The sequence below is a fragment of the Lates calcarifer genome, linkage group LG6 (genome assembly GCF_001640805.2).
Source record: "Lates calcarifer isolate ASB-BC8 linkage group LG6, TLL_Latcal_v3, whole genome shotgun sequence".
In the NCBI taxonomy this organism is placed as follows: Eukaryota; Metazoa; Chordata; class Actinopteri; family Centropomidae; genus Lates; species Lates calcarifer.
Window position 1 is genome coordinate 4,147,114 of NC_066838.1, and position 25,084 is coordinate 4,172,197.

At 41.6% G+C, this 25,084-nt stretch overlaps 1 protein-coding gene across 6 annotated transcripts in view; it reads right to left on the minus strand.

Annotated features, from left to right (window-relative positions):
* Positions 1 to 25,084, minus strand: part of tns2a (tensin 2a) — a 49,878-nt gene that overhangs the window by 7,100 nt on the left and 17,694 nt on the right. For 5 of the 6 annotated variants that reach the window (XM_018675340.2, XM_018675342.2, XM_018675341.2 and 2 more), the window contains exons 4-18: positions 12,030 to 12,068; positions 11,551 to 11,592; positions 10,099 to 10,148; positions 9,477 to 9,660; positions 9,140 to 9,190; positions 8,903 to 9,025; positions 7,173 to 7,237; positions 6,645 to 6,728; positions 5,438 to 5,550; positions 4,740 to 4,800; positions 4,245 to 4,320; positions 3,772 to 3,901; positions 2,250 to 2,315; positions 1,947 to 2,063; positions 125 to 1,702 (exon numbers count right to left, since the gene is read on the minus strand). In XM_018675340.2, coding sequence (XP_018530856.1) covers positions 125 to 1,702; positions 1,947 to 2,063; positions 2,250 to 2,315; positions 3,772 to 3,901; positions 4,245 to 4,320; positions 4,740 to 4,800; positions 5,438 to 5,550; positions 6,645 to 6,728; positions 7,173 to 7,237; positions 8,903 to 9,025; positions 9,140 to 9,190; positions 9,477 to 9,660; positions 10,099 to 10,148; positions 11,551 to 11,592; positions 12,030 to 12,068 — 2,779 coding nt within the window. The remainder of the gene's footprint in view (positions 1 to 124; positions 1,703 to 1,946; positions 2,064 to 2,249; positions 2,316 to 3,771; positions 3,902 to 4,244; positions 4,321 to 4,739; positions 4,801 to 5,437; positions 5,551 to 6,644; positions 6,729 to 7,172; positions 7,238 to 8,902; positions 9,026 to 9,139; positions 9,191 to 9,476; positions 9,661 to 10,098; positions 10,149 to 11,550; positions 11,593 to 12,029; positions 12,069 to 25,084) is intronic. The other variant, XM_018675343.2, reaches the window with a different exon arrangement.

The following is a 25,084-nucleotide window of genomic DNA, read 5'->3' on the forward strand; positions in this document are numbered from 1 at the left end:
GCATCTGTCTAGTTAAGCACAAATTTTCAGTAGATGCTGTTGTTGATTATGGATAATTTATCCACTCCCATTTCCCGTTAAAAGAAAACACATCTCTGAGTGTCTCTGTTTTAATGTGACTCACCAGTGTGTGAGTCAGAGCCGTATGACTGCTGTGAGTCTGGATGGTGATGGTGGTGGTTATGGTTATGCTCTGCCGGCCCATTGCTGTGGCTGCAGGGCCCTGTCATGGAGGAAGCAGGAGGCAGCGGGGACGTGGACTCAGACTGGTAGCCCGAGGCGTAGCCCCTGCTTTCAGATGGCGACGGCTGGTAAGGCGAGCAGGGGCACACCTGGCGGGGTGTTTGGTACCCACTGCTGCTGCTGCTGTACTTCAGATCCAGGTGAGAATGAGCATGAGACCTCGATGCCTCTGGATAAGCTGGGTGACCTGATGGTAAGGGGTCAAATGCGTAGGCTGGAAAATCGTGACCCTGTGGTCCATAGGAAGCTACGGTGGCTCTCCTGTGCCAATATTCAGCCTCTCTGTCCCTCTCCCACTGCAGCTCAGCCTCCCTGTCTCGCTCCCAGTGGAGGGACAGCTCCCTGCCTCGCCTTAGCCCAGGATCCCTCTCCCAGTGAAGTTCTGACCCTCTGGGTAATTCTGCCTCCCTGGCTCTCCTAAGCCCCACTTCCCTCTGTTGAAGTTCTGCCTCTCTGTCCCAGTGGAAGTTGTCACCTCGGTCCAGCCTCAGACTATGATAGGCCGCAGAATCTTCTCTCCTCATAGCACAGTCTCTGCAAGGGCAGCCAGGGGGCGGCAGACCATCCATTAGCATTATATCATGGTAGGTAGGGCTGGTGGAGGTTTTGGAGTGATGTGCATGGGCATGGTGGTGGCTGTGAGGCGGAGGAGGGTGGTGGTACGGACCGTAGTCATCTTCTCGACAGCAGAGGCGACCCGGGGCAGACAGAGGGTGGTGATGTGGGGGGTTCTGAGAGTGAGGGCTAAGGTCAGGTGATGGGTATGGGCAGATATGTCGAGATGAGGGAGCCTCTGAGCAGGAGCGGTGTAGGTAGTGGGGTGGACCGCTCTGGCGGTCCCACACCAAATCTGGAGGGGGAAGGGACTGGTGGGAGTGGGGACTATAGTGCTGACACAGATCCATGTGTGACGGAGGAGCAGCTGGGTTGGGGCTGGCAGAAGGGGTCGCTCCGTGGTGCCCGTTGGTGCCGGGAGCGCGATCGAGGCAGTAACCATTAGGCATGAGGAGGGTGCGGTCACAGCCAGGTTCGGCGCAGCGCTGGGACCTGTAACCATCGCGGCAGGAACATGAGCGACTGAGCCTCAGCGTCCCAGTTCGCTCAGAAGGCAAGGAATCTCCATCATCCAAGATGGCGGTCTCTCGCTCTCCATCTCGGCTACCCTCTATGCCTCCAAGAAGACGCTCAAGCTCCTCTCGTTCCTGTCTGGTTGGAGGCGGCGGACGAATGGGCTCCTCCTGGCGGTCAGAGTGGGCAGATGATTGGTTCAAATGGATGGAATGGCCTGAGAGGGCGGAGTCAGAACCTTGAGCGCTGAAATGATCAGGCCTATCTTCAGGAAGGCCTGCCCCTGGACTGCTGCCATTAGTTGAGGTGAGAGAACCTGAGCCAGGCCCTCGGCGCTTCTTTATCTGAGCGTAGAGACTGCCATCTAGAGGACCTCTGGTGTGAGCAATATCTAAGACAAAAAAGAAAAGAAACATGGAGGTAATTTTGTTATTCAAAAGGTATTATCCTCGATTGTCCTTTCATGTCTACTTGATATCCAGGCTGTGTGTTTTGGAAATGGCCAAGGTCTAAGGTTAAGGTCAGAGCTGGTAGTTTCAGCAAAAAGGGCACACTTTTTGTAATTCTACACAATTCTACGCAATCCCTTAAAATCAAGCTGAGATGGGATTTAAAGAAAACAGTTGGTGTGTTACCTTCCAGACTGTCCTGGTATCGCTGGTTAAAGTTCTCATAGGAATCCCAGCGAACCACTGGGTCAGCAGTGTTGTAGTCGACTGTGACAGCCGGGTCATTCTTCTGGTACTCACGACCTGAGGAAAGACACATTTCATTTCCTTTTTTCTGCATTTGTTTCCTTCCTTAACCAGGACTATTTTTGTTTTACTCACTCACTTTTAGAGTCTAGTACTGCCATTTATTTTTTTTTCGACAAATATAAACTTAATTTTCAAAGTAGATAAGGGGATGAAAAAGAATTTGAAGTGGAATAAACCAACCTTTGATCTTTTCAGGACCAGAGGAAAAGACAAACTCCACTGTGGCATCAGATGGAAAACGCTCATCTGGGGAGAAGCGAAGGAAAAAAAAAAAACAATTCTCAATAAAACATAAAGGGAATTCTACGTTAAAATCCACAAAAATCATGGTAAATAGCTCGTTAAAATGTACTTACGGGAGTTTAGAATTCTCTTTACATTAAAACCTACAAATGTAATATACTAATACCTTTCACAGATGTGTCCTGAGTTGCATGAACCCACAATAGTGTGTTTATGAACATTTGTAATGCTTCATTTAGTGTAATGGATTGACGACCACATACACAACCTCCCTTGCTTTACAGACATGCTGCTCAGCCACACATGTTCTGTCATTTCAGAGAAAGTGAAACCAAAGAGGAAATGAAGTAATGAGCATATTCATTATGGACTTAAGAAAAACATCAGCACTCACTAGGCCTCCACTTCCCGCTCTGAGGGATAGTTGAGACACTCCGGCATACAACACAACTCATTTTCATTATACTTGCCTACAGTGAGCTGTTATTATGTCCAGGATCGGGATTATGCTGCTATTATTTAGGGATTTATTCAGCCATGGTATTATGAGGCCAAACCACTGTGAATACATTCCCACAAGGCCAATTTAAAGAGCTCTTATTATACCCATTAGTAGTATGTGGTGATTATCCTACCACAGTCAACAAATTGTGCCTGAATGACAATTTGAGAGTATTCAAAAATCATGCAAACTCCACTCTGGTCTTTAGGGGAGCAATGAACAACAAGTGGTCTTGTAAAAGTGAGACTTAACTGTGTATGTAGAAAATAACCCAGTCCTTCTCTCACAAATCAAAAGTTAAACTCATAAGGATAAAAAGCACCCTTGCTCATGTCAACACACTCATGGGTTTTGCAGTTAAAGCCTTACTTGGTCTGGTATGACCAGTAGCTTAAGGTGGCTAATGTTAGCTAGATTTAGATTTAGATATTTCTGTATAACTGACATTACTAGTCTTACTGACCTTATGACTCCTCTCTATTTTGTATCTTTGTTTTTGGTCTCCACTAATTCTTGAGAAATACATCTGGACTGTAGCTGCTAAATGTGCCACTGTGTTCACTATTGAGTTGCTAACTTTGTCTGTCTGCTGTTTGTGCTGTTGAGTGAAGAAAAACACTGAGCTGAAAGATGCTATGAAGCTCCACAGAGCTGACAGGAACTGCAGAGTTGGGTGACTCGGGTGAAGGTGCAATTACAGCCATTGTACATATTCCAAACAAAGGATGCCTGTTGTACTTCCTTAAGAAGAAATTCTTATGAAAATACTGCAGTACCAATGCAGAACAGGTACTGAATTATTGTGGCATGTTTCTCCTTTTCTCTTGAATCCTGTTCCACCCACCACCCCTCAAGCACTATAAGACATTTTCTGGCAAATATACCACAGCCATACTGTCTGTCCCCTGTGATTCTTAATCTCTGATCAGCTGTTTCTACCCCCTAAATTAAACTCACCAATACAAGCTTCATCCAGCTCCCCTTTGCCAAACCAGAGCTGGGATCCGTGGATGGTACACGTGTGGAACTGTAGTCTGAAAACAGTGTCTCTGTCAGCGCTCTGAGCTCGCCTGTGGTAGCATTTGACCTGCAGAGGGCAGCAGAGAGGGAGGGAGCGCCACAGATCAAAATGCATGTGGGATAATGAGGGGTTGGAAAAGTAAGATTTAAGGCTTTGAGTTCCAAAATGAGTGTCGCCTACACTTTGTAAATGACTGACTGCATAAAACAGACAAATTATGATTCCTTGTTAACAAAGTGACAAAACCCTCTTTCCTGACCAAAACTTATATTATCAGAAATGAGATATGTCAGCTTCACCAAACTTCTGCAGTATCTTTATTGAAGATAAATTAAGTTATTAAAGCAAAATTACAACCCCACCCATGGCGAGGGTCCTCTGTTTGTCATTTCCTTCCCATATGACTCACCATGATGTCACCTTTGAGCAGCAGTGCTGGTTCGATTGTCACACACAGCCGCCTGCCGCCAGTTCCTTGAAGGTCACTGCAGACAACACAGCGTACACAAACAAGCCTGTTAGATAACTAAAAACATACAAGGAGTGCAGGCAGATATAACATGAGACCAAACAAAGACAAACTGACACACTGTGAGAGACTGACGTGTTGATGATGCAAATACAACTTGTGACCATGTAATTAGTTTAAATGATCGTTTTTAATGCCATTTTGATCATGTTTTCACTTGACAATAGCTATACTCACATTTATTAGCTGGGAAAGATATGAGTCAAAAGCTGGACTGAAGAAGAAAGGTGTCCTTTGTGTAATATTATTCAGTCCTGTCTCTTTAATTACTATGTGACAATGCTGAAACCTAAACACAAAACACCCCTGTTCCAACAAATACACTCCGGCTTATCTGTGCTATCAGTTGGCCATATGACAGCAAAAAACACTCACTATATGCCTGAAGTGTAAACCAACTGCATGGCCTGGTAGATCTTCAAGAAGGGGTAGTAACCTGAAGAGAGAGATGAGGGAGAAATTAAGACAAGCATTACCAACGTGAAGACAGAGGAATGTGCTGACTGCCACCCCCTCCTCCTGGACTCGATCATCTGATTAAAGATAAACAGACCAGCGCGTGTGGGAGGAGTAGGGTGAATGCGGCCGTCTATGAGAGCTGCAGTCAGTAACATTGCTGTGATTCATGAGGGAAGCCTGTCGGAGCGCCACGCCAAGACAAACCTCACATCACATTATACATTTTATCTGCATACAGAGGAACAGTCAGATCAGGAGAACAGAGGCTTGCGGGACATGTCAGTTCCCTTAACTGCTGCTACGTTTCCCTTAACTTGTGTCTCAGTCTGAGAGAGGAATTGAAGAAACATGTTTTAGCAAAAATGTTATGTTTTCCTTTCTGGCGTTATTTGAGGTGAAGTTGTGCTGATGAAATGTCAAAGCAGTCAGATCAACTGCAGCGTTCAGATCAGACAGATCTGACAACACTCTTCATAATGGAGAGGAGTGAGGAGAGAGGAATAATAAAATAAGGGAACTGGGATCTATCCATGTAGATAGATACATTAGGAACAAACAGATGTTCAGAATGTTTTATGCTTTAGTGATTTGGCTAAAAGGACTAACACACACACCTCCTTCACCCTGGAAGTTGGGGAGCGATGGGATGAGAACTTGGTGGAGGAAGAGAGGGCTACTGTTCATCTTGATTGCCCCAGACAGAAGGCCCCCAAAGTAATAGATATACCTGAGAGAAAGAGAGAGAAAATTAAGTGAGATAAAAATGGGGAATATGAATAACAGATGTAGACTGAGATTACGAGCAAATGTCTTTCAAAGAGAGATGAAAAATGTAAACAGCCCCGGGGCAAACGATGCTGTTGTCAGATAGCCAGCAACAGTAACTTCTTCAAAGGAGAAAGAGAAAAAAGAGAGAAAAATATCTTTAGCTGAGTCTAAATATTTCACTTTTCCTAAAACTATCCCCCTTGTCGGATAAGGAAATATTTCTTGTGTCTGTCAGACCTGAAGTTGATTCAGGAAAGCTCTTGAGGAAGTTGTCGTTTTCTGCCTATTATTCTACCAAGGGAAATGGGGAAACAGCTAACTTGGTTCTGTAAAAAGTTAACAAAACCACCTGTACCTCTAAAGCTTGATGAGTAATATATTATAGTTCATTTGTTTAATCAGTACATAAACCAAAGTGTAACAATCAAACTAAAGTTGTGGTTTTACATTTGAGCCAAGCTTGCTCTTTACCTCCACTGAGATGAGATGAGCAATACTACTCTCATGCCTGGACTCTGAACATGAAGCTGGGGGGTGGGGGTGACTTTGTTTAAGAAATTGCCTACCATCACCAATACATTTTGCTTATTAATCCAGAGAGTTACATGCTCCTGTGACTGTGTCCAAAATCACTCCCTCATTCTCCCATTGACTACTCATTACATAACAGCCACTAGATAGTTTGCTCAGTAGTGAGAAGTAAATCGAGATTTTGGACACATACTTATCATTATCATTACTGTCAACTGTTGAGTTGTGCAACAGTAATTATAACATCTATATAATGAGGAGCATTGTATTGTGATAATGCCATGTACACTACTTATTTTGTTCCATTGTGGAATTGGCTTAATTTGTGCTAAATGAAGACAATCACCTGTTGGCTGCAGCTTCATTTTCAGCATCAAGACATGAGAGTGCTTTGAGGTATCGTTCTTGTCATTTAACTCTTGGCAAGAAAACTCCAATTTTCAAAAAATAAGAACTATTCCTTTTATTATCTATCTATGAAGAGCTTGAAGCTAAAAGTTCAGATCATCCCATGGCCTCTACCTGTTTTGGGACGGCTGGAGGGAAGAGGACACCTTATCTTCACAGAACTTCCTCATGGCGAGAGTACTGAGAGCCTGGTCCGCCCTGCAAATAAATGCACGCAAACACACACACACACACACGCTTTCAGCCAACAATTTCCATCATGGGACTTGCACCAGACTCTCTAGATGCCAGAAAGTACATGGAGAGGATACAGCTGGCATTGGCCACAGGATAAACCAGTTTCCACTGTTCCTGTGCAAAATCCACAGGGCTTAATTTATCAAATGACTTATCAACAAAGTCTGAATGGAAATCATTGTGCTGCATATACAGTACTTGAATTAGAACACATCAGCCACTAGATACACTGTTGTAATAAGTTTTTAAACATATTTGGCTCACACATTTGAGTAGTCAAATGTAAATCCAACATGCTTTTACTCGTCAGTTTAATAATCTTTAATGCGTTCCATGTGTGGATATTCTGATGAACAAGAAAATGTCAAATGTGGCTTTGGATGCCTCAGACACACACACACTCACCCTGCGGAGATCTTGCTGTAGTGCATGTAGGCCGCAATAATCACGCCTGTTTTCCCTTTGTTGCCCTGTAGGAGGGAGAGGGAACAACAATGACAAAATCATGATGGTGATTGCATAGTCAAAGACTGTGGTTTGCAGTAAGACATCTGATTTCTACAGCAGTTTTGACTGTAGGGCTGATTTTTTAAAGAGAGACACAGTTAGACAGAGAGAAGGCAAGAGAAAGAGAAAGAGAGAGACAAGGAAGGGACATAGAAAGACGTGGACAAGCAGTTTGAGTTCAAATTAAAAAGCTCCCTGTGGCGTTTATTTCACACCGGGTGCTCTATAGTTTCTGACACATTCCAAAGACATTCCAGCCTCAAATTCCTAATGTGACCCCTCAAGATACCACTATGAAGGCTGCTCCTACACACTGAGCGCAAATTAAAGCTTGTTTTGCTCAGTCTATCTCCCAATGAAAGATTCTTCATTGACAAAAACTTGTTTATTCCCGTCCCTGGCGTGATCTGCAGCTGGGAAAAAATTGCCTGTAACTGGAATGTTTTGGAACGTCAGCCGACCACAGAAGTAGTCTGGTTTTAGTATTTAAATTCTCCTGACCAAAACCAATAAATAAAACATCCAGACAAGCCGTGGGAGCTTGGTCGCCCTTGGTGTTGCTGGTCACTGTTTGGTAGCAGCGGAAAGGTTCAAATTGCCACTACTTTCCTGATGATGGCATGAATGAATCACTAAATGATGCGTAACTGTGTGAAAGTTAAATGTTGACACAGTTTGATCTAAATTGTAGGGTTAATTTTCTGCAGAGACTTATTGAATTATACGAGGCACTCTGCAATTTTGGTTTTAGTCAAGTTATATTTTAGCTGCAATATCTGATTTAATTTATTGCATTTTAAACCAGAAATAGTAAATGGAGAAATTAAAGCTAATTAATTCCTTTTTTTTTTTACCCCAAAACATCAGTTACAGCATGTTACTGTAACAAAAAAAAAACTATTCCAACTATTTGGTAATGTTAGAATATAGTATCATTTTAATGAACTTGTACTTTACTTGAGTATTTTAACTTTCTTCTGCTTTATACTTCTACTCCAGAAATATTGTACTCAAATACATTCATCTGACTTATTTAGTGACTAGTTACTTTTCATATTAAGATGATTAATTTTACAATGTCATTGAATTGACTGATTTATAACTATGATGAAAGTTATGGGTTACAGTGCTCAACAGTGGAGGTAGTTAAAACCTGTTACAACATTAAAATGCTTCCTACATGTCAGTAATAACAATCCAATAATACTGCTTGTATTTTGCTGATAACACCTCTGTACCTTTGAATGCAGGACTTTTAATTGTAACAAAGTATTTTTTAAAGTGTGATATTACTACTTTTACTCTGGTAGAGGATCTGAGTTGCGTGTTTGTAGCTATGGTTTGAATTATAATTTTAAAATGCTTAAAATATTCTCTAAGAGCAGGCACTATAAGTCTCCACTGATCCTTTTGCATGTTAATATTGTACTTCATGTAACCTTTACATTAAGTGCTTACATGATATATAATACTAATATAACTGTTATTTCTAACTAAATCTAAATCAACATTTGTTGTTACCTCATTACAACACTTCACTCATTACTGCATTCTGATCTGCCCAGTTTACAGCCTAGGAAACAGTGGGGCATCTGTCTGAAAACCCCTTTGGCCTCCTGAGCTCTGACCTTGCAGTGTAGGACCACCACGTGCTGGGGGTCAGAGGTCAACCACGTCTCCATGGCCTTACATATGGCGCAGATCTTATCCAGCGGTGGGGCGTGGAGGTCAGGCCAGCCGAAGTCATGAACCTGGTGGTGGATGGACATGGAGGATAAGATCATGTGATTTGAAGAGATTAAATAAAGGTTGTGAATTTCATTCTCAACACCAAGTTGTGAGAGTTTCTATAAGAAAAGCTGTACCTTTGGATTTAATCTGGTGATGTCGTGGCGCCTCTCGGAGAGATTCAGGAGCTGAAACAGAAAAGATGTTTATCACTGCAGCAAGTTCTAATTTCAGTTATTTTATTATGGGTGTAACCAAAAAAACCAAACAAACAGACTGCCAATTTGTGGGTGGCTAAGTGTATTTTGCGGCTTCTTGATGCTATATGTTAAAACATATTGTCTCTGTTGTCTATTGTGCAACAAGCATCTTAAGATGAATTAAACTGAATTCTCTAAGGAGGGAGATTGTGAAAGCTACTGTAATTACTGTCTATCTCAGCTGACAGAGTACAATGCATTTTTGTTCCCTCACCAGGAATTTGTCTTGATGTTTGGACTTGAGCATGGCAGCCACCTCCTTCAGGTTCAACCGGTATCTCTGCTCCTCCAGCTTCGGAGGGAAAAAGACGGAGATGATCCTCTCTGTGATGTAGGTCAAGTCGAAATCGTAGTGGCGCTCCATCACTCTCTCCATCACACGGTCCACACTGAAGCTCCTGGAGGAACAACGAGGAGAAATGGAGGGAAAAGGAGCGGAGGGATCAAGGGTTGGTTGGTCATGCAGAGAGACACGGAGAGAAAGGTGGACATGGGTCAAAATGCGAGCTTTAATTCAGATTGTTTTTGGCAGCTCAACATGATTGCGCTCCCTCATGAACTCCAATGAACCTTGTGGCTGGATGTATGGAGAAAGGAGGAAAAAGAAAAAGAGAGAAACTGGATACTGTGTGTAACATGTAGGGCAGATCAAAAGCCAACTTCCTCCATCACATAGTTGACACTAAACCTGGACAATGAATGAGAGTTGGCACTAGTCTGAGGAACAAGCGGAAGAGGGCAGAAACAAAGCATTGGCAGTAAGGAAACTAAATATTTGTTAAAAATGCCTCAGTTACACATATTGCTGTATGAGAAAAGACCTAGAGGACCTTTACCTTGGCAGGGTGTTTCTCTGTTTGGTATAGGTCAGAGACTTGGTGGACCCCTGTGGAATAAAACAAAAACAAACAAATAAAAGTGATTAAAACTAATCCATAATTATTGACCATTTTAGTGATTACATATTTTGAACCACTAGTGCTTTGGCCTAATGATGGGGATGTCAGTCAGTTGGCTGGTCTGTCTAACACCAGCCACGTCAGACCTTTCCTCTAGTTCTCCTCGAGCAGGGATTGCCAGATTCTTTCTTTTATGTCCCCTGTGGAGGCTAAACACATTTTAAATTTTAAAACCCTTCTAATACATGTTTATACATTTGTTTCTGTGAAACCTGCCAATTATAATCCAGACTGAAATATGTCAGTAAATATTTGATAGACTGCCATTGAAGTTTGTCCAGACATTTACAGTCTGCAGAGGATGGCTATTGGGCGGCACGGTAGAGCAGTGGTTAGCACTGTCGCCTCACAGCAAGAGGGTTTCTGGTTCCAGCCCAGGGCTTTTCTGTGTGGAGTTCGCATGTTCTCCCTGTGCCTGCGTGGTTTCTCTCTGGCTTCCTCCCACAGTCCAAAGACATGCAGCTTAGGTTAACTGGTGACTCTAAATTGCTTGTAGGTGTGAGTATGAATGGTTGTTTGTCTGTATGTGTTGGCCCTGTGATGGACTGGTGATGCGTACAGGGTGTACCCTGCCTCTTGCCCAATGACAGCTGGGATAGGCTCCAGCCCCCTCATGACCCTTAACAAATAAGCAGTATAGATAATGAATGGATAAGAGGATGGCTGGTGATCCCCTGACTTTTCCTCTGGCGCCACCAGCAGGTAAAGTCTTTCACTTATCCAACACAAATTTTGGTACAAACATTTGTGGTTCCTAGAAGTGGTTTTTGTGATCTCCTAACTTATCATCCGGTGCCATCACCTGTTCAAAAATGTTAGTTTGTCTAATACTTTGGGTTATGATGGAATACCTGCAAAAATAATGACATTAGCATCATCCTCAATTATGACATTTTACTGACAATATTCAAACCCTCCAGTGGAGGAACCTATAAATTCTTTTTGTCAGCAGCATAAAGATATGTCTCATGCCGTTCAATTTGCTGAGCAGATACAAGTTCCCAAGAGGAAGACTGTGTTTGATTTGAAGGACTCCATGGCATGTAATGGACATTACAGTCCACAGAAGTCACAAGCTTTAGGATTTGTTTTATGTTCGCAGAGACTCGTGTCTGGCACTGCTCTGACTTTGGTTTGTTTAGTATGTACTAAATCAAATTCAATGAAGCCACAAACGGTCTTTGCCTGACAGGTTTGGAAATGTCCAAGACAAATAGCATGACGCTTGGGACATGGAGGAAAAGACAGAGGAAAGGGGAAGATGCAGAGAAAAAGTATGTGGGTTAGGAGGAGGACAAGGAGAGAGGATGGAGATTAAAGTGTGCTCACCAGTTGCTGGGTGTGTCGAGAAGGAGCGGTCCCTCTACGCTGCTGGATACGAGGAAGGAGCGGCGACAGGATAAAGGAGAAGAGGGGAGAGCAGGGTGTGAAGAGAGGTATGGTAAGAGGAAGTGGGGCAAAGGGAGGAGGTTGAAAGGAGGTGAGAGAGGGGAGAGGATGAGGGGATACAGAGGAAGGAAAGGAGAGTTAATTAAACAAACAGACCCTCTAATGGATAAACATTACTACTTCCTATAGCAACATCAACTATTTTTTCTTTTAGACTGGAATGCTACAGCACTCCAGGAATGAACTGAGCTCAAACTGGGCTGAGGGCTCGGCTTCCCAGAAAGAATTCAACGAGAGGAAACCATACAGTGGTTTTTGGGAAGCCATAACTCGTAACCATGGATAGACCAAGTGGGAAAACTAGTCTTTTATATAGAATGCTCTTGAGGGAATGAAATGGATAAATGAAGGGGACTTACCAGATCATTGGCAGGCACTGGGATGCATGCAGAGGTCACCTGGAACACACAGACACAGCCACATCTGAATACAAGACTGATTCACGTGCACACACACAGACACAAAAACATCCTTTTTGCTTCAGGACAGAGGGAAAGGTCACAGCTCAGAGATGATTAGGAACAAATGCTTCCTTACCAAATAAGATATAGATGGTCAGATGGACTAAAATACACTTATTTGCTTTTTTGCTAAAAGTTAGATGAGAAGATTGATACCACACTCTTATCAGTCTGTTAAACACATATGTACGAAGCTGGAGCCAGGAGATAGTTCCTCAATTAAGCCTCAATTAACTACGCTAAGCTATTGTCTTTGCAAATAAAAAAAAAAAAAAAAGAAAGAGAAAACTAGCATGCTATACTGAACGGACAATTCCAATACCAAAGCATCTCTGAAGTAAAGTTTGAAGCATTTTGAATTCAACGCCATGGACAGAAAAATAATGGATCAGGTAAGGCTGTTGGATACTTTTAAAATCTGCCTCACGGTCATGTTAGCTTGTTATTCAAACTTAGCTGGCCAGGCAAAGAAAATTTCCAGCATTTAAGTCCCTGTAAAACCACAACATTCATTTTTACATTCCAGTTTTTGTCAGGGTTTAAAAAGAGGGACATAATGTGTTATTTAATGAGCTTTAGAGGTGTTGGGAAGTGTATTTTTATGTCTGGACAGATCTAGGCTAGCTGCCCTCCCCCTCCAGTCTTACTGAGACATGAAAGATTTCTCATTATGTTAAAATAATAAGGAATGAAGGAATTTTGTGTCATCATCATAAACAGTAAGTGCCTCTGTACTGTTGTGGAGGAATGTGTAATTGCTAAAAAATAGTGACCCTTCTTATTTTAGTTTGTCAACTACTGCTAGGAATGCAGCTCATCTGAGATTAAGATAATATTTCACCACTGTCAGACAGCTCTTGTTGAGACCAGACAGGGGGCGGAATACACAGAAAGGCAAATGATGATGAATAGAGAACAAACACTGTCTGCACAACTACTTAGATACACATAATCACCAAGTAAACACGAGCACAGCTGATGTTTGAGAGCATGATTGCAAAATGTTAAGTATGTACAAATGTGAAGCCAAATACAGAGCTACACAGCTGGAGGAGCACTGAGACAGAAACACACACATACGGAGTGACACATCCGCTTCCCATGTCTGTTATGGGCCTGCGGGTCAATGAACTGTGACCAAGGGAAGCAGGAGCTGAACAGCAGCCCTAATGAAGGGGGCTGAGAGCCACAGTCATGCTTACGTAATACACGCAACACATGGACACACACACATATACACAGACACAAAAGGCAGTGTTCCCGCTACATAACCCTTTTTGGACTGTTTATTTGGATACAGGAAAAGGGCAAGGACTTGTGTATATCTCATTGTGCACAAAAGGGAAGTTACACAGGCCCTGAACCTGGGGGTGTGTCACCACAGTGTGTGTATGTTGTACACTTAGTGTTAATCTTTCTTTCTTCCCTTCAAGTATCAAGCTCAGACTCTTATTGTTGCTTATACGTAACTACAGACATCAACAGGAAAGCAGAAAAACAGATAATGAGCTAAATTGAGACTTACTGTGTTTTACAAAAGTCGCAGGAAACAGGTTCAGGTTGAACATCAGGTATCAAGTGGCTAACTGGACAATGTTCCTGTATGACTCACTGTTTATTTCCATATCCAAAGGGAATGTATCTCAAATCTTAGCCTGTGTTGTGGTTCCTTTTCACTTGCAGCCTGAACCCAATTCATGACCAGATAGGTTTGGGCTCAGTGGGATCTAATTTCTCTGAATTCCTCCAGGCTGTGGAAGGTCAGTTACATTTAATGTATGGCACATCTAAAAGTCCCTGTTTAAAAAGATAGTGAATTTGACTCTGCAGCAACATATGAAACTCATCTACTATTATAAAAATGTGGCTTTCAGTTGGGCTTATGCTCTTTACATGTTGCATGACTGGATCTGATTTTGGGGCCCAGGCAGAACTTTACATCCTATACCCTTCTTCTGTCACTCTGCTAAACAACTCTAAATTTCTAACAATTGTGGCAAGCAATTACTTCCTTCCTGTCCCAGTCATATATGTCTTTCCGTCTCTTCACTCTTCGACTCATCAAGGGGAAAGATCCCTCTTTTTCAAAGTAGTAATTGTAAGTAAATTAAGGTCATAGCATATGATACACATCCTTTTCATATTTATTTTCACCAAGTCTTTCTTTTTGAAGTTCCTCACTCTTATGAGTACCTGTTTAGTCAATAAAGGTAAAAATGGATTTGTACTTTAGCTTACAAGGCTGTGATGATGGAGAAATATATTTGAATATGCTATAAAAGAGGAGAATTAGTAAAAGTACTGTATGATATCTGGTCAGTGAACACCTCATTCTTGCTTGGCAGGGCTTGATTTGCGTAATTTTTGATGAAAGACATTCCAGATGAAATCTGGTGGTACTGATGGAAAATGCAGCTTCTAACGAGAAAAATCTAAACCACTCCAGCCACAAATTTTCTTTTGGATTGGGGTCTCAGCTTTGACTCGGCCTCTCTCTAACATTCACCCTGTTGTCTTTAAGCCATTTCTGTGTAACTTTTATTGTATGCTTCAAGTCAGTGTCTTGCTAGAAAATAAATCTTTGGCGAGTTACACTGATTTTACTGTTGTGAACATTACTGTTGTTGCTCTAGAAACATTTTTTAGTTTTATTTAAAATATGACTCACTTGTTACTCCTGTCCTGAATGTATTCTTTTACGAAATGAAAAATTTATAAACACAGTTATTTAGTAATGAAAAAGAGCCAGTAATGGTCTGAGCTGGACTGATAGGGTCTGGATGGATAAAGATAAAATCCTAATGATATCCATCCCTACAGCTGGTTAGAGGCTTCGCCCTGACTTTAGGCAGATGAGCAAATCACTGTTCAAATCACTTCACTATAACTCTGGTTTAACCAGTGATTTTTTGTGATTATTATTTTTTATGGCACATAGTGCGATCACTCTGAAAAAGGCAACTTAAATCATTCATGTAGATTTTAATAATACTTTTACCTTTAAAATGAAACAATATATTGTTATTGTCTATTTATTACCAAAGCACATATTAGTAATACAACTAACATGGGAAAAAAATCAGAATTTGTTGCACTGAATGTCGATTTAAGCGGTGCTCCTAACTCTTTGGCTGGTGCTCCTAAAATTTTCAGTAAGGAGCACCAGTGCTACTAGAGGAAAAGTTAGTCTGGAATCCTGCCTCTGGAATCATCCACTGGTTCCAGTTTTTCTTCACTCAGCCAATCCTGGAAATAGTCCACACAGTCCACATTGTTTCAAATTTCCAGTTGTTATGACGACAGTTACCCAATTTTGACTGTGTGCACCCATTTCTGAACATAGGCTTTACCTGGGTTGATGCTTTCATACTTATCGCTGAGCCATTCTTTTTCCTAATCTTTCCCTCTTTCCCTCCATTTATTCCTCTACATCCCTCTCTCCCAGCACCCAGCAGAGGGGCCTGCTCAGGGCAGCCCCTAAGCCAGAACAAACACACCACACCAGATTCCATCTCCTCAGGCCAACACTTATGCACAAACTTCCTGCTAATAGACCTCCACCCTTCTCTCTCTTTCTCTTTTCATCCCTCTGGAGCCCATTTGCCTACTCTCTGTCACTTAATTTGTGGCTCTTTCTTTGTTTGGTTACTCCATTTTTCATCTGTTCTTTTCCTTCTTTACTTGTGCTTTTGTTATTCTGCTGTATTTTCTGATACTTTTGTTTCCATCTCATTTCATCCTTCTTGTTCTAGTCTCTCACTTCATTTTCTCTGAAACAGTTTTCTTTCTTTCTTCCTTTGTTTATCTTACCCCCCTTCACTCAACCCCTATATTTACTTCCTCTTTCTTTCCTTCCTTCTCTAATCGTTTTTTAACAAAACCCTTCCTGTTGGTCTTCCTCTCACCTCTCCAACTTCCCACCTGTAGTTTTCTTGAAATCCTTTCATTCTCCCCTGCATTTTAACCTCCACTACTATTCTTACAGCTTCATGGTTTTGAGGAGTCTTAAAACTCGAAGGTCACAGGTTTGATCCCCTGTGTCCATCTGTAACCAAATATCCTTGAAAAAGACCCACGACTAGCAAGCTTGTTCTGACTTGCTCTGGATACAAGTGCTGCTACATGTCCAAACTGATCTAAATAAAAACCAAAATAAACACTGTAGCAGCTCAAGAGAAGTACAATAACTTCAAAGTGACCAATATGATCAAAATGACAAGTACCAATATGCATATTGCTTCTGTTTTCATAATATTCTTCTTCTCTGTACATTTTATTCTATATGCCCCAGCTTCTCCTTCACTCTCAGTAAAATGCTGCCCCTCCCTTCACTTCCACTGCCTCCAGCTGGCGACACTCAGAAAGCCCTGACCCCCATAACCCTCTCTCCCATCTCTCTGCCCCATCCCTCCTCCATCCCTTTCCCCTCCCCTTTTCCCTCCATCTTCATCTGTTAGGTCTCTGTCCTCTTCCTCTATGTCCGTTTTGTTTTGCAGCAGGAGCCCTGGTTCCTCTTTGCAGGCTTTTTGATCCATCAAAGCAGAAATATAGCTAATGGATAACACACAGCTCTCTGCTCTCAACGCATGGCTAAAGAGCTGTAGGCTCCAAGAGGAATAACTAGAGGGTGAGGTAGCAGCCTTGGTATGTTTTTACTGAGAACGTGTATGTGAGGGCAATGTTTGTGAGAGCCAGCGATAGTGTGTGTGAGAGTGATTAAGATGACAGACAAAAAAAATCTGGTAACATTATCATGCTATTTATGGTAATATATTCTTTCTCCTGTTTTCATAAATTTACAAATGTCCTATTAATGCTGACAGTGCATAGTAGGTCACTAGATACCACCTATAGATGAAATCCCCAGTCTCCTCTGCGAGAAAGCCCACACACCGATGGTATAAAGACACATGTCAAAATACAGCACTGTCCTGTTTCATAGCTTTGATATGTTCCAGAAAAACTGTAGTTTTAATATATTCACTCCAGAGACTGGCATATCCCAGCGACAACAGATATAGCTTTTTATTCCAAATTCACAAGGTTTGTGTGACCCATTTCTCATGCCATTTGCATGCATTTTCTAAATGATTCTGTGATTCAGTCACATGGCATTCCAAACCATAACAGAAATTTTAATCTTAATTTACTTTTTGCATTCAGCAGTGAATAGCATCTTAAAAGGTATTTCCATGATCTCACAGATGTTTGCATCCTGCCCGGAATCGTAAAATGTCTGCCCGTGGAAAAACAAACATTTTCACAGATTGCATCACGCCAGTCATGCTCTTCTTCTTCTTTGTCCAATCTTTCGGCCGGAGCAATGCCCGTGCATTCTGTGGAAATACTGGATTAAAATGTTTGCATAACTTGTTATCTTTCGGGATAGAATCTGTGAGATCACAAAAATACTTTCACACTTCACTGCTGGAAAATAGGAAAAATAAATAATGCTTAGATTTTCTCACTAATTTCTTTTAGGGAACAGCATGTGACCAAATCACGATGCACAGGGCACTGAGGTCATCAGTGGAATATAACCCACCCACTTCATTCCATTATGTTTTTTAAGATTAAGCTATATAGGTTATGTAATTTATATGAATTACATATTAGTTAGAATTTGCTCATACTTGATTTTTAAAAAAGTGACAGCTACTCACTGCCATAACTTGACTACTACTTCTGTCTGCATGGTACATCTGCTTCATTTGATGGTCAACAAATGAAGCATGTTATATGATGCCACGTGACCAGTGTTACACTTTATGTCCCCTTCTTTCCAAAAACTGAATGGAGAACAGAGAGATGAGTAGAATGTGTGAAAGTACAAAGCAATGGGTCACTTTTTATCTATGTAATAAAGACAGTGCGCAATGAGCAAGATGGACAAAAACAACTGTTGCTCAAATAAAGTCCTGCTATCATGCAGCAAGAATTCATAGTTCACTGAGAGAAAGCACGACATAATACAACTAACTACATCTGTGAGCAAAGCAAACTATCTGCTCCTTTATTACATATGAACAAGGCACTTATGGAGCATGTCCTTTGATGGTTAGCCTTAGGCTTAATAGTCCTCCATTCCTTAAGCTCCCCCCAGGAGAGCCAATCAGAGAACACTGATGAAAGGCGCAACGAATCAGCAGTGAAAGCCGATGCTGGCTGTGACCTTGTGTGCTTTCATCATCATCATCAGCAGCTAGCGAGCTAGACAAGAATGCCTGGGGCCTTGAAGTGAACAGCACACAGTGATGTCTTAAGAGTAAGACCACAGAGGGTAATTCTTTCTGTGATCACAAGAGTAATGATGATGCAACAGGTATGTCAGCATCAATGAAGCACCTACAGACAACTGACTCAATAAAGTAGTCGATGGACATTCACCAACTACTGTAACGCTAATTTGACCAGTCAGACATGTGTTAATAATGGTTACCTCCACTCCTTTCAAGCAGGCATTCTGACTAACCATGTACTACCCTTTAGGCAATATTGCTCCTGCTTGTCAAGAGTTTGAGTGATATGGTATATCTTTATGCCTTACACCTGTTTTCTGACATAGTTCAGATTCCATATGGATGAATGGTAAAGGAATGTCAGTAAAAAAAAACTGTCTGAGCCAATTAAAACCATTTTAAAGAGCAGGAAAATTAGTAACAGAGATGTTTTTTCACACTCATTTGAAATTTAAGTGTGCTGTGGCTGTTGGCAATTACGTCCACTATTTTTTCATCATCTGTTGACTAAAGACCTTATGGTTAACATGGGTATAAAATACTGCAATTGCTGTTGGCTAGTCTGCATGACGTGTTTCAGAGCCTGCTTCGAAGGGTTAGGAGAACAATTTGGCTTTCACAAGATGATAGAAATCCCACTTTCTTACATGCTCACTGACTCTTTTGTCTGTCATACACTAAATGTCTGTACTAGAATGTTATCCAAAGAGAATCATTTGGAAAGTTGTTTGTTATGTGGGTTATATGTAGACTTTCTGTAATAGTTACCACTGTACAGTTTATCATGCTCTTGCAGTTAAGTATCCCTGTTTTAAGTCCTGCTTTAAGAGTCTAACAAGGCATCAAAATTTATGGAGTTCTGACAACATGCCATCTTTTGTGAACTCCGTTCACTTCACATTAATAAAAATGTATTTTTTTTAAATATGTCTGGCAGTCAAAAATGCACATGGTCTCTCTTTTGCACAGACACCAGAAGGACTCATTTTATGGCAGTTTTGAGAGTTACCTGGCTTAGACGTGCAACTATCCTTCAAATGTACCACACATGTCTAATGCTTCTTAATCATGACAAGGTGAACTTCATGAGAAAACCAGAGAGCACTCAGCCTAACTCAAGGGAACTTCAAGGCCATAACTAAGCAAAAACAACACCTGAAGGTGAAATATGTCTATCCCCACGACTTAGGAGTCCCCTTTCACACTTTTAGTGCTTTCCTGCATGTGAGGCCAGCTTACAAAGTGTTTATCTGTTTTCTATCTTTTTTTCTTGTAAATTTTTTCCACTGCTCAGCACGTTTTCCTCTGTTACACTTTGTCTCTTGTTCCCACACTTTCTTATGACCCCAAAAGGAAAGAAAGGGGTCTCTGTCTCTAGCTGTTTCGTTTTCACTCGAAGCAGCTGAGAGGGAGGCCGAAGATATCACAAGTCACATGGGTCCCTGTGGTGGAGCTTTAATGACCGGGTGGGAAGCAAATCCCTGTTATGGAGCTGGGGGTCAACAGTTTTGACTACATCGACTACATGTAGTACTCATAAAGCTATGCAGATGGAAAACACAAACAGGAATGCACACATGTTGCTTGTACAGAGGTTTTCTAGATACACGCAAGAGGCTGAATTACATGCACACAGTTCACCACAGCAGTTTTCTCATACATATAAGATAGATAAGATATAAGATACTATAAGATATAAGATACATCCATCTTTACTCTTCTCCCAAGCCCAACACGCGCTGAAAGCTCAAATCTAGACGAAAATAAATGTGGGCAAACAAACAAAGCAGGAAAACATGGGCCGGGATGAGATTGGCAGAGATCAACAATGGAAAAAATCTCCTTTGAACCAACAAACCCAGGGCATTATTACAGATCTTCAGTCCTTCCCTCCCTGTCTGCCCTCTGTGGTTGAGCTGCATCAGTCATCCTGTTGAAAAGGAGGCAGTGACACAACTCCCAAAAGCACAACATCCCCTCTTCTTTCTATATTTGCAACATCCTTCAGCCTAAACAGTGTTTACCATACGCACAAAAATGCATTCACATTCTTCAGACAGGCATTGTGCATTGTCAACAATTTGCTTCAGGGCCATCTTCTTCTGTAGTACATCACAGTTCATCAACAAGACGGCCCTGTGGTCAAAGTCTTTACTGTCATTCAGATTTTTTTAATTTTACTGTTTATCATTTTGGTTGAGGCCTGAGGAGGTGAATTTAAGGAACTGATGGAAAAAATGAAAGAGATGAAAAGACAAGAAGACGGGACTTGCCCATTAGTCACGGGGATACATGTGGTGGCACCAGATGTTACACTTCACACAGATCAATATCGACAGTTATAGGGAGTTGATCGGATGACACTGGCTTTGTGATTTAAGCATTAGTTCCTTCCTGGATTTGTACGTATTTCTTCCAACCCGAGCTTTGTATCCATATTTTTTATTTTGTTTGTTAATTTGTCATAATGTGAAACATCCCTGAATTAAAAGCCAGAACAAACAGTAAGTGGGGATATCACTAAAATCTATGACTCATGTCCTGCACCAGTGTGGGTGTCAATATTTAAGAACCCTGGTAGCAGAGATATCCAAACTGTCTCTTCCTGTTTAGAATTTAGGAAAGGCCAAATCTACTGGCCAATTAGTGCACCTCACGCCTCTGCTGGTACACACACATACACACACACACACACACACATCAACATCAACATTCTTCACTCACCTATTCCTTCCTTTGCTAAGCCTACGCTCACTGTACAGATGTACACACACGCACACACACACACACTAACATATACATACATACACGTACACACACACAGCTCAGACTCCAAACACGCAAGCCTATCTCTGCAATTACCAGAGTTGTCTGTGATAAAGTAGCGACTCCTTTAGTCAGAGGAGACAGCCGTGGTCCTGGTAATGTTAAAACGATACAGTTGGATCTTGTTATCCTGAATGACTCACACATGAGTATTTGCTGAAGTGCTAGGCCTGCAGGAGGGAAACCAGAGGCCTGGGCTCAAGGCCACAAAGCTCTAACCAGATTATTCACCAGTGATGTCACTGAGATCCCCGCAAACTACATTTCTGTGATGCTTTCCACCACCTACTGAAGTGATAATGAGGGTTGCTTACAGTAAGCTGTCTGAATGAAGGTTTAGATACCTACACTTTTTTTTTACACGTTTTGTTTTTTTGTCTTTTTGTAAGTCTTACAGCCTAGGTAATGAAAAGGCCTATATGAGTGATATATTCCTATAGTAACATCACTGCAACCACCCATAGATTTGACAGGGAGGTTTCCATTTGACAGGAAGTCTGTAGGGTGAGGGGGATATTGGGGTCAGCTGCGATGTTGGGAAAACACGGACTATGGTGCCATTACTCCATCATTCCATTCTTACATAACTTCCTAGAGTATGTTTCTTCTGTATGGTTTGCATGTAAGGAACTCTTTAATTAATGCAAAGTTAAAAAAGAACAATACAATGTTGAGCACAGTTGGAATAAATTAAATTACTGCCACTAATAAGGATGTTTGCCAGACAAAATCTAATATATGTACCATGGCCTTGGGGAAAATGGCTCCAGTAAATGAAGACCAGGGTTTTAACAGTATCAGAGAAAGACACTGGAGTTTGCACACGGTTTCCTCTACAGTATCTGTCTCTCTTCCATCTAAAATGCACTTTACTTACTAAAAATAAAGAGGATCTGGGGAGCAGGACACTAACAACAACTGTCCTAATGAAAGGCTTTTACGTTAGAGAAACATCAGGCGGGTTATGTTGTTCTTCCTCTCATCCCTGCATCCTCCCCCACTTCCGCTCTTTCTATCTGTACTCGATTGTACATCCTCTTCTTGTAAATGGGAGCAGACAGTTCACAGCTTAGTCTCATGTAAAATGTATTTTGACATGTTGGGCAGATAAGAGGACCGACAGGGACGAGAGACAACGAGGAATCCTGATGCACAGAGGGGAAGCAGGGATTGTAATTACCATGATAACAGCTCTGCACTGCCAACATACACCATCTGTAGGATGACTTTACCAGTCAGTACTATCAACTGTACTCACAAGTATTTTAGTCTACTCATCAGTTGGTCAATTGAGTGAAGTGTCACAGGACATGCAATGGGTTACCCCCAAAATAAAACTGTAGAAAGTTTGGGGCTGAACAATTTAGCATCTTTATGTTGTAGGTATATTTCAAACAGTGCAGTTTTCAAACCACAAGAGCAGAGATTTTACCTATAACTAACAAACATTTTCATAACCAGCTGCAAGGTTTAAGCCAGAGAAATCAATTGTTGCCACCAAATCAAAAAAATAGTTCTGTAAATACCACTTGTTATCTATCTATCTGTCTGGTTAATATGCTGCGTGAATGCCAGTGTCTATACATTTACACTTAATGTCAAACGAAGACACTATGATTGGTCTACGTAGGGTAATAAACCGGTCAGCCAATCACAACATCAATTAATCTAAATGTCCCTCACTCTCAGAGTCAATAGGTTTCATATTAGTATTGTACCTCTGTTTCTGCAAGTACAGTACATCAGTCATTCAGTGAACCAGCCTGTGTGATTCCAGATCAGAGGGGTTCTCCTGTGTGACTAATCTACAAGCTAGGCAGTCGGTCAGTGAAACAGTCAGTCGTGGAGTTTTTCCCCCTGACGAGCGGAAATGACTCTTCTTGCCTAATTAGACAGACAGACTGATCAAGTCGTCACGGGCTGCATTTCACTCATTTTAATCCTTCCTCCTCCCACTGCTGCTCTCTTTCCCCCTCCCTGCCTCTGTGTCTTTATACAACCTTCCCTCCATCTCACTGCCCCCAGGCCACAGTCAACCAAACCCCCCACCCCCATTTCCCTGTGGACTAAATTTTCCACTTGGGATCAAAGATAAGGAGGAACTGTTCTCTGAGAGAAGAACATGCTGAAATAAAACTTCATGGCCCTGTTTGTGTGTGAGAGAGAAAGAGAGAGAGAGAAAGAGAGATAGAGAGAGAGACAGAGAGAGAGAGAGCCTCTGTGTGTTTTTAATAGAATAGAGATGAACCAGCTGGAGGCTGTTGACCTTGTGGGCAAAAAGTAGCGAACAGAATGACAGAGGACAACAACAACAAAAGAGAATTTCTACATAGACTACCTATTACCCCCAATCATTCTCATTCTCTCCGGGAAGTTTAAAGTTTAATAGGGGGTTTTTCCAGAGACCTGCGGCAGACACACTGACAGGATACCGGACGGTGTAGTAATGAGATGATTTGTCACCGCGCTTACAGCAATTCCAGCCGGGTGGCGATGTAAACAGACGCCTGGTGAGATCAGGATGGCTAACAGATGACAGGGCAGGCCTCCAGATGTGTGTGTTTGTACGTACACACTGTAAATCTGCTTGTTGAGGAGGGTAGAGGTGGTTGATTCAAACACAAGATTTTAGATAATAACTGCCAAATGTGGATCAAGTGAAAATGAGAAAACACAGTGAACTAATAGCACTGTTAACACAGGTGACAAAGGTGTTCCGCATAAACCAGATCATATATATGCAAGGAAGGTTATAGCTAATAGACTAGGCAAGCAGACAGCTGAGATCTGTTATTTAGATCTATGAATGGGCCATGTCTCTATCATCACTGAAGATGTACGATTTATTAATATGATATTTCAGAAATCACAGTATTAGAGATTGATGCCATCCCATCTCCCTCTACACACGAGGGTAGATAACAGTTGAGACGGACACAACAGCCAGACCCCCACACCCTGCCTTATCCGACCTCTCCCTTCCTGAGCTGCAGTGATGGATATCGCTGTTTAACTACCAGTCAACAACCGCACATCAGACAGTTACAGTAAGGCTGTCTAACAACATCCTGCTCCTTTCTGTTATCAGTTTTAGCTATTAATAAATGCTGTCCAGCATTTTTCTGTAGATTGTTTTGTTGTTTCCCAATGAGCTCGCTTGCGACAGTTCTAGGATTTCTTTCCAAAAAGAGATAACAATTTGAAAAGTGAGATGTTGTGATAACATGACTGTTGCCTTTAAGTAACTCATCAGTTCCTGTGCCATTTATCTACTCCAAATAAGGGAATGCAAGTGTATAGATGGTTGATGGACAACGTTTTCACATCTGCCAAATCAAACTCTTGGATGAAGGTCAAATAAGGATTCTTGAAGTGTTTCTGAGAGTGGGCAGCTCCACAGACTGCACTACCACATCTGGTCTTGTATCAAGTCGCTATCTGAGTGTACATCTCATTTTTCTGTATGTATCCTAAAAATGAAGCTGTAGCTAGCACCTCCAAAGTGTATTAGTTAACATGTCATATCTTCTTTGTTTAATTCATTGAACTAGGTTAACCAGCTGTAACTTTATATTAAGCAAACTGACATGAAAGTGGTATTGACCTTTGCATCTACCATAAGAAAACATACAGAAGACAGTATCTCCTCCTACACCAGGAGAGTAAAAATACTAATCGTGCCTATCTTCTCTCATGTCAGATATATTGTACAAAGAATAATATGCCCATGCAGAAACTAATCAACTTATCAACACCATGCAAGAATAAAAGACAAGCCATATCACAAGTTGTCCTGAAAAGCCTGATTCTGCTTTTTTTTTTTTTTTTTTTTTTTTTTAAGTGTACCATTTCAAAGCTATCCTTTCATCTTTGAACTCATCCTCAGGG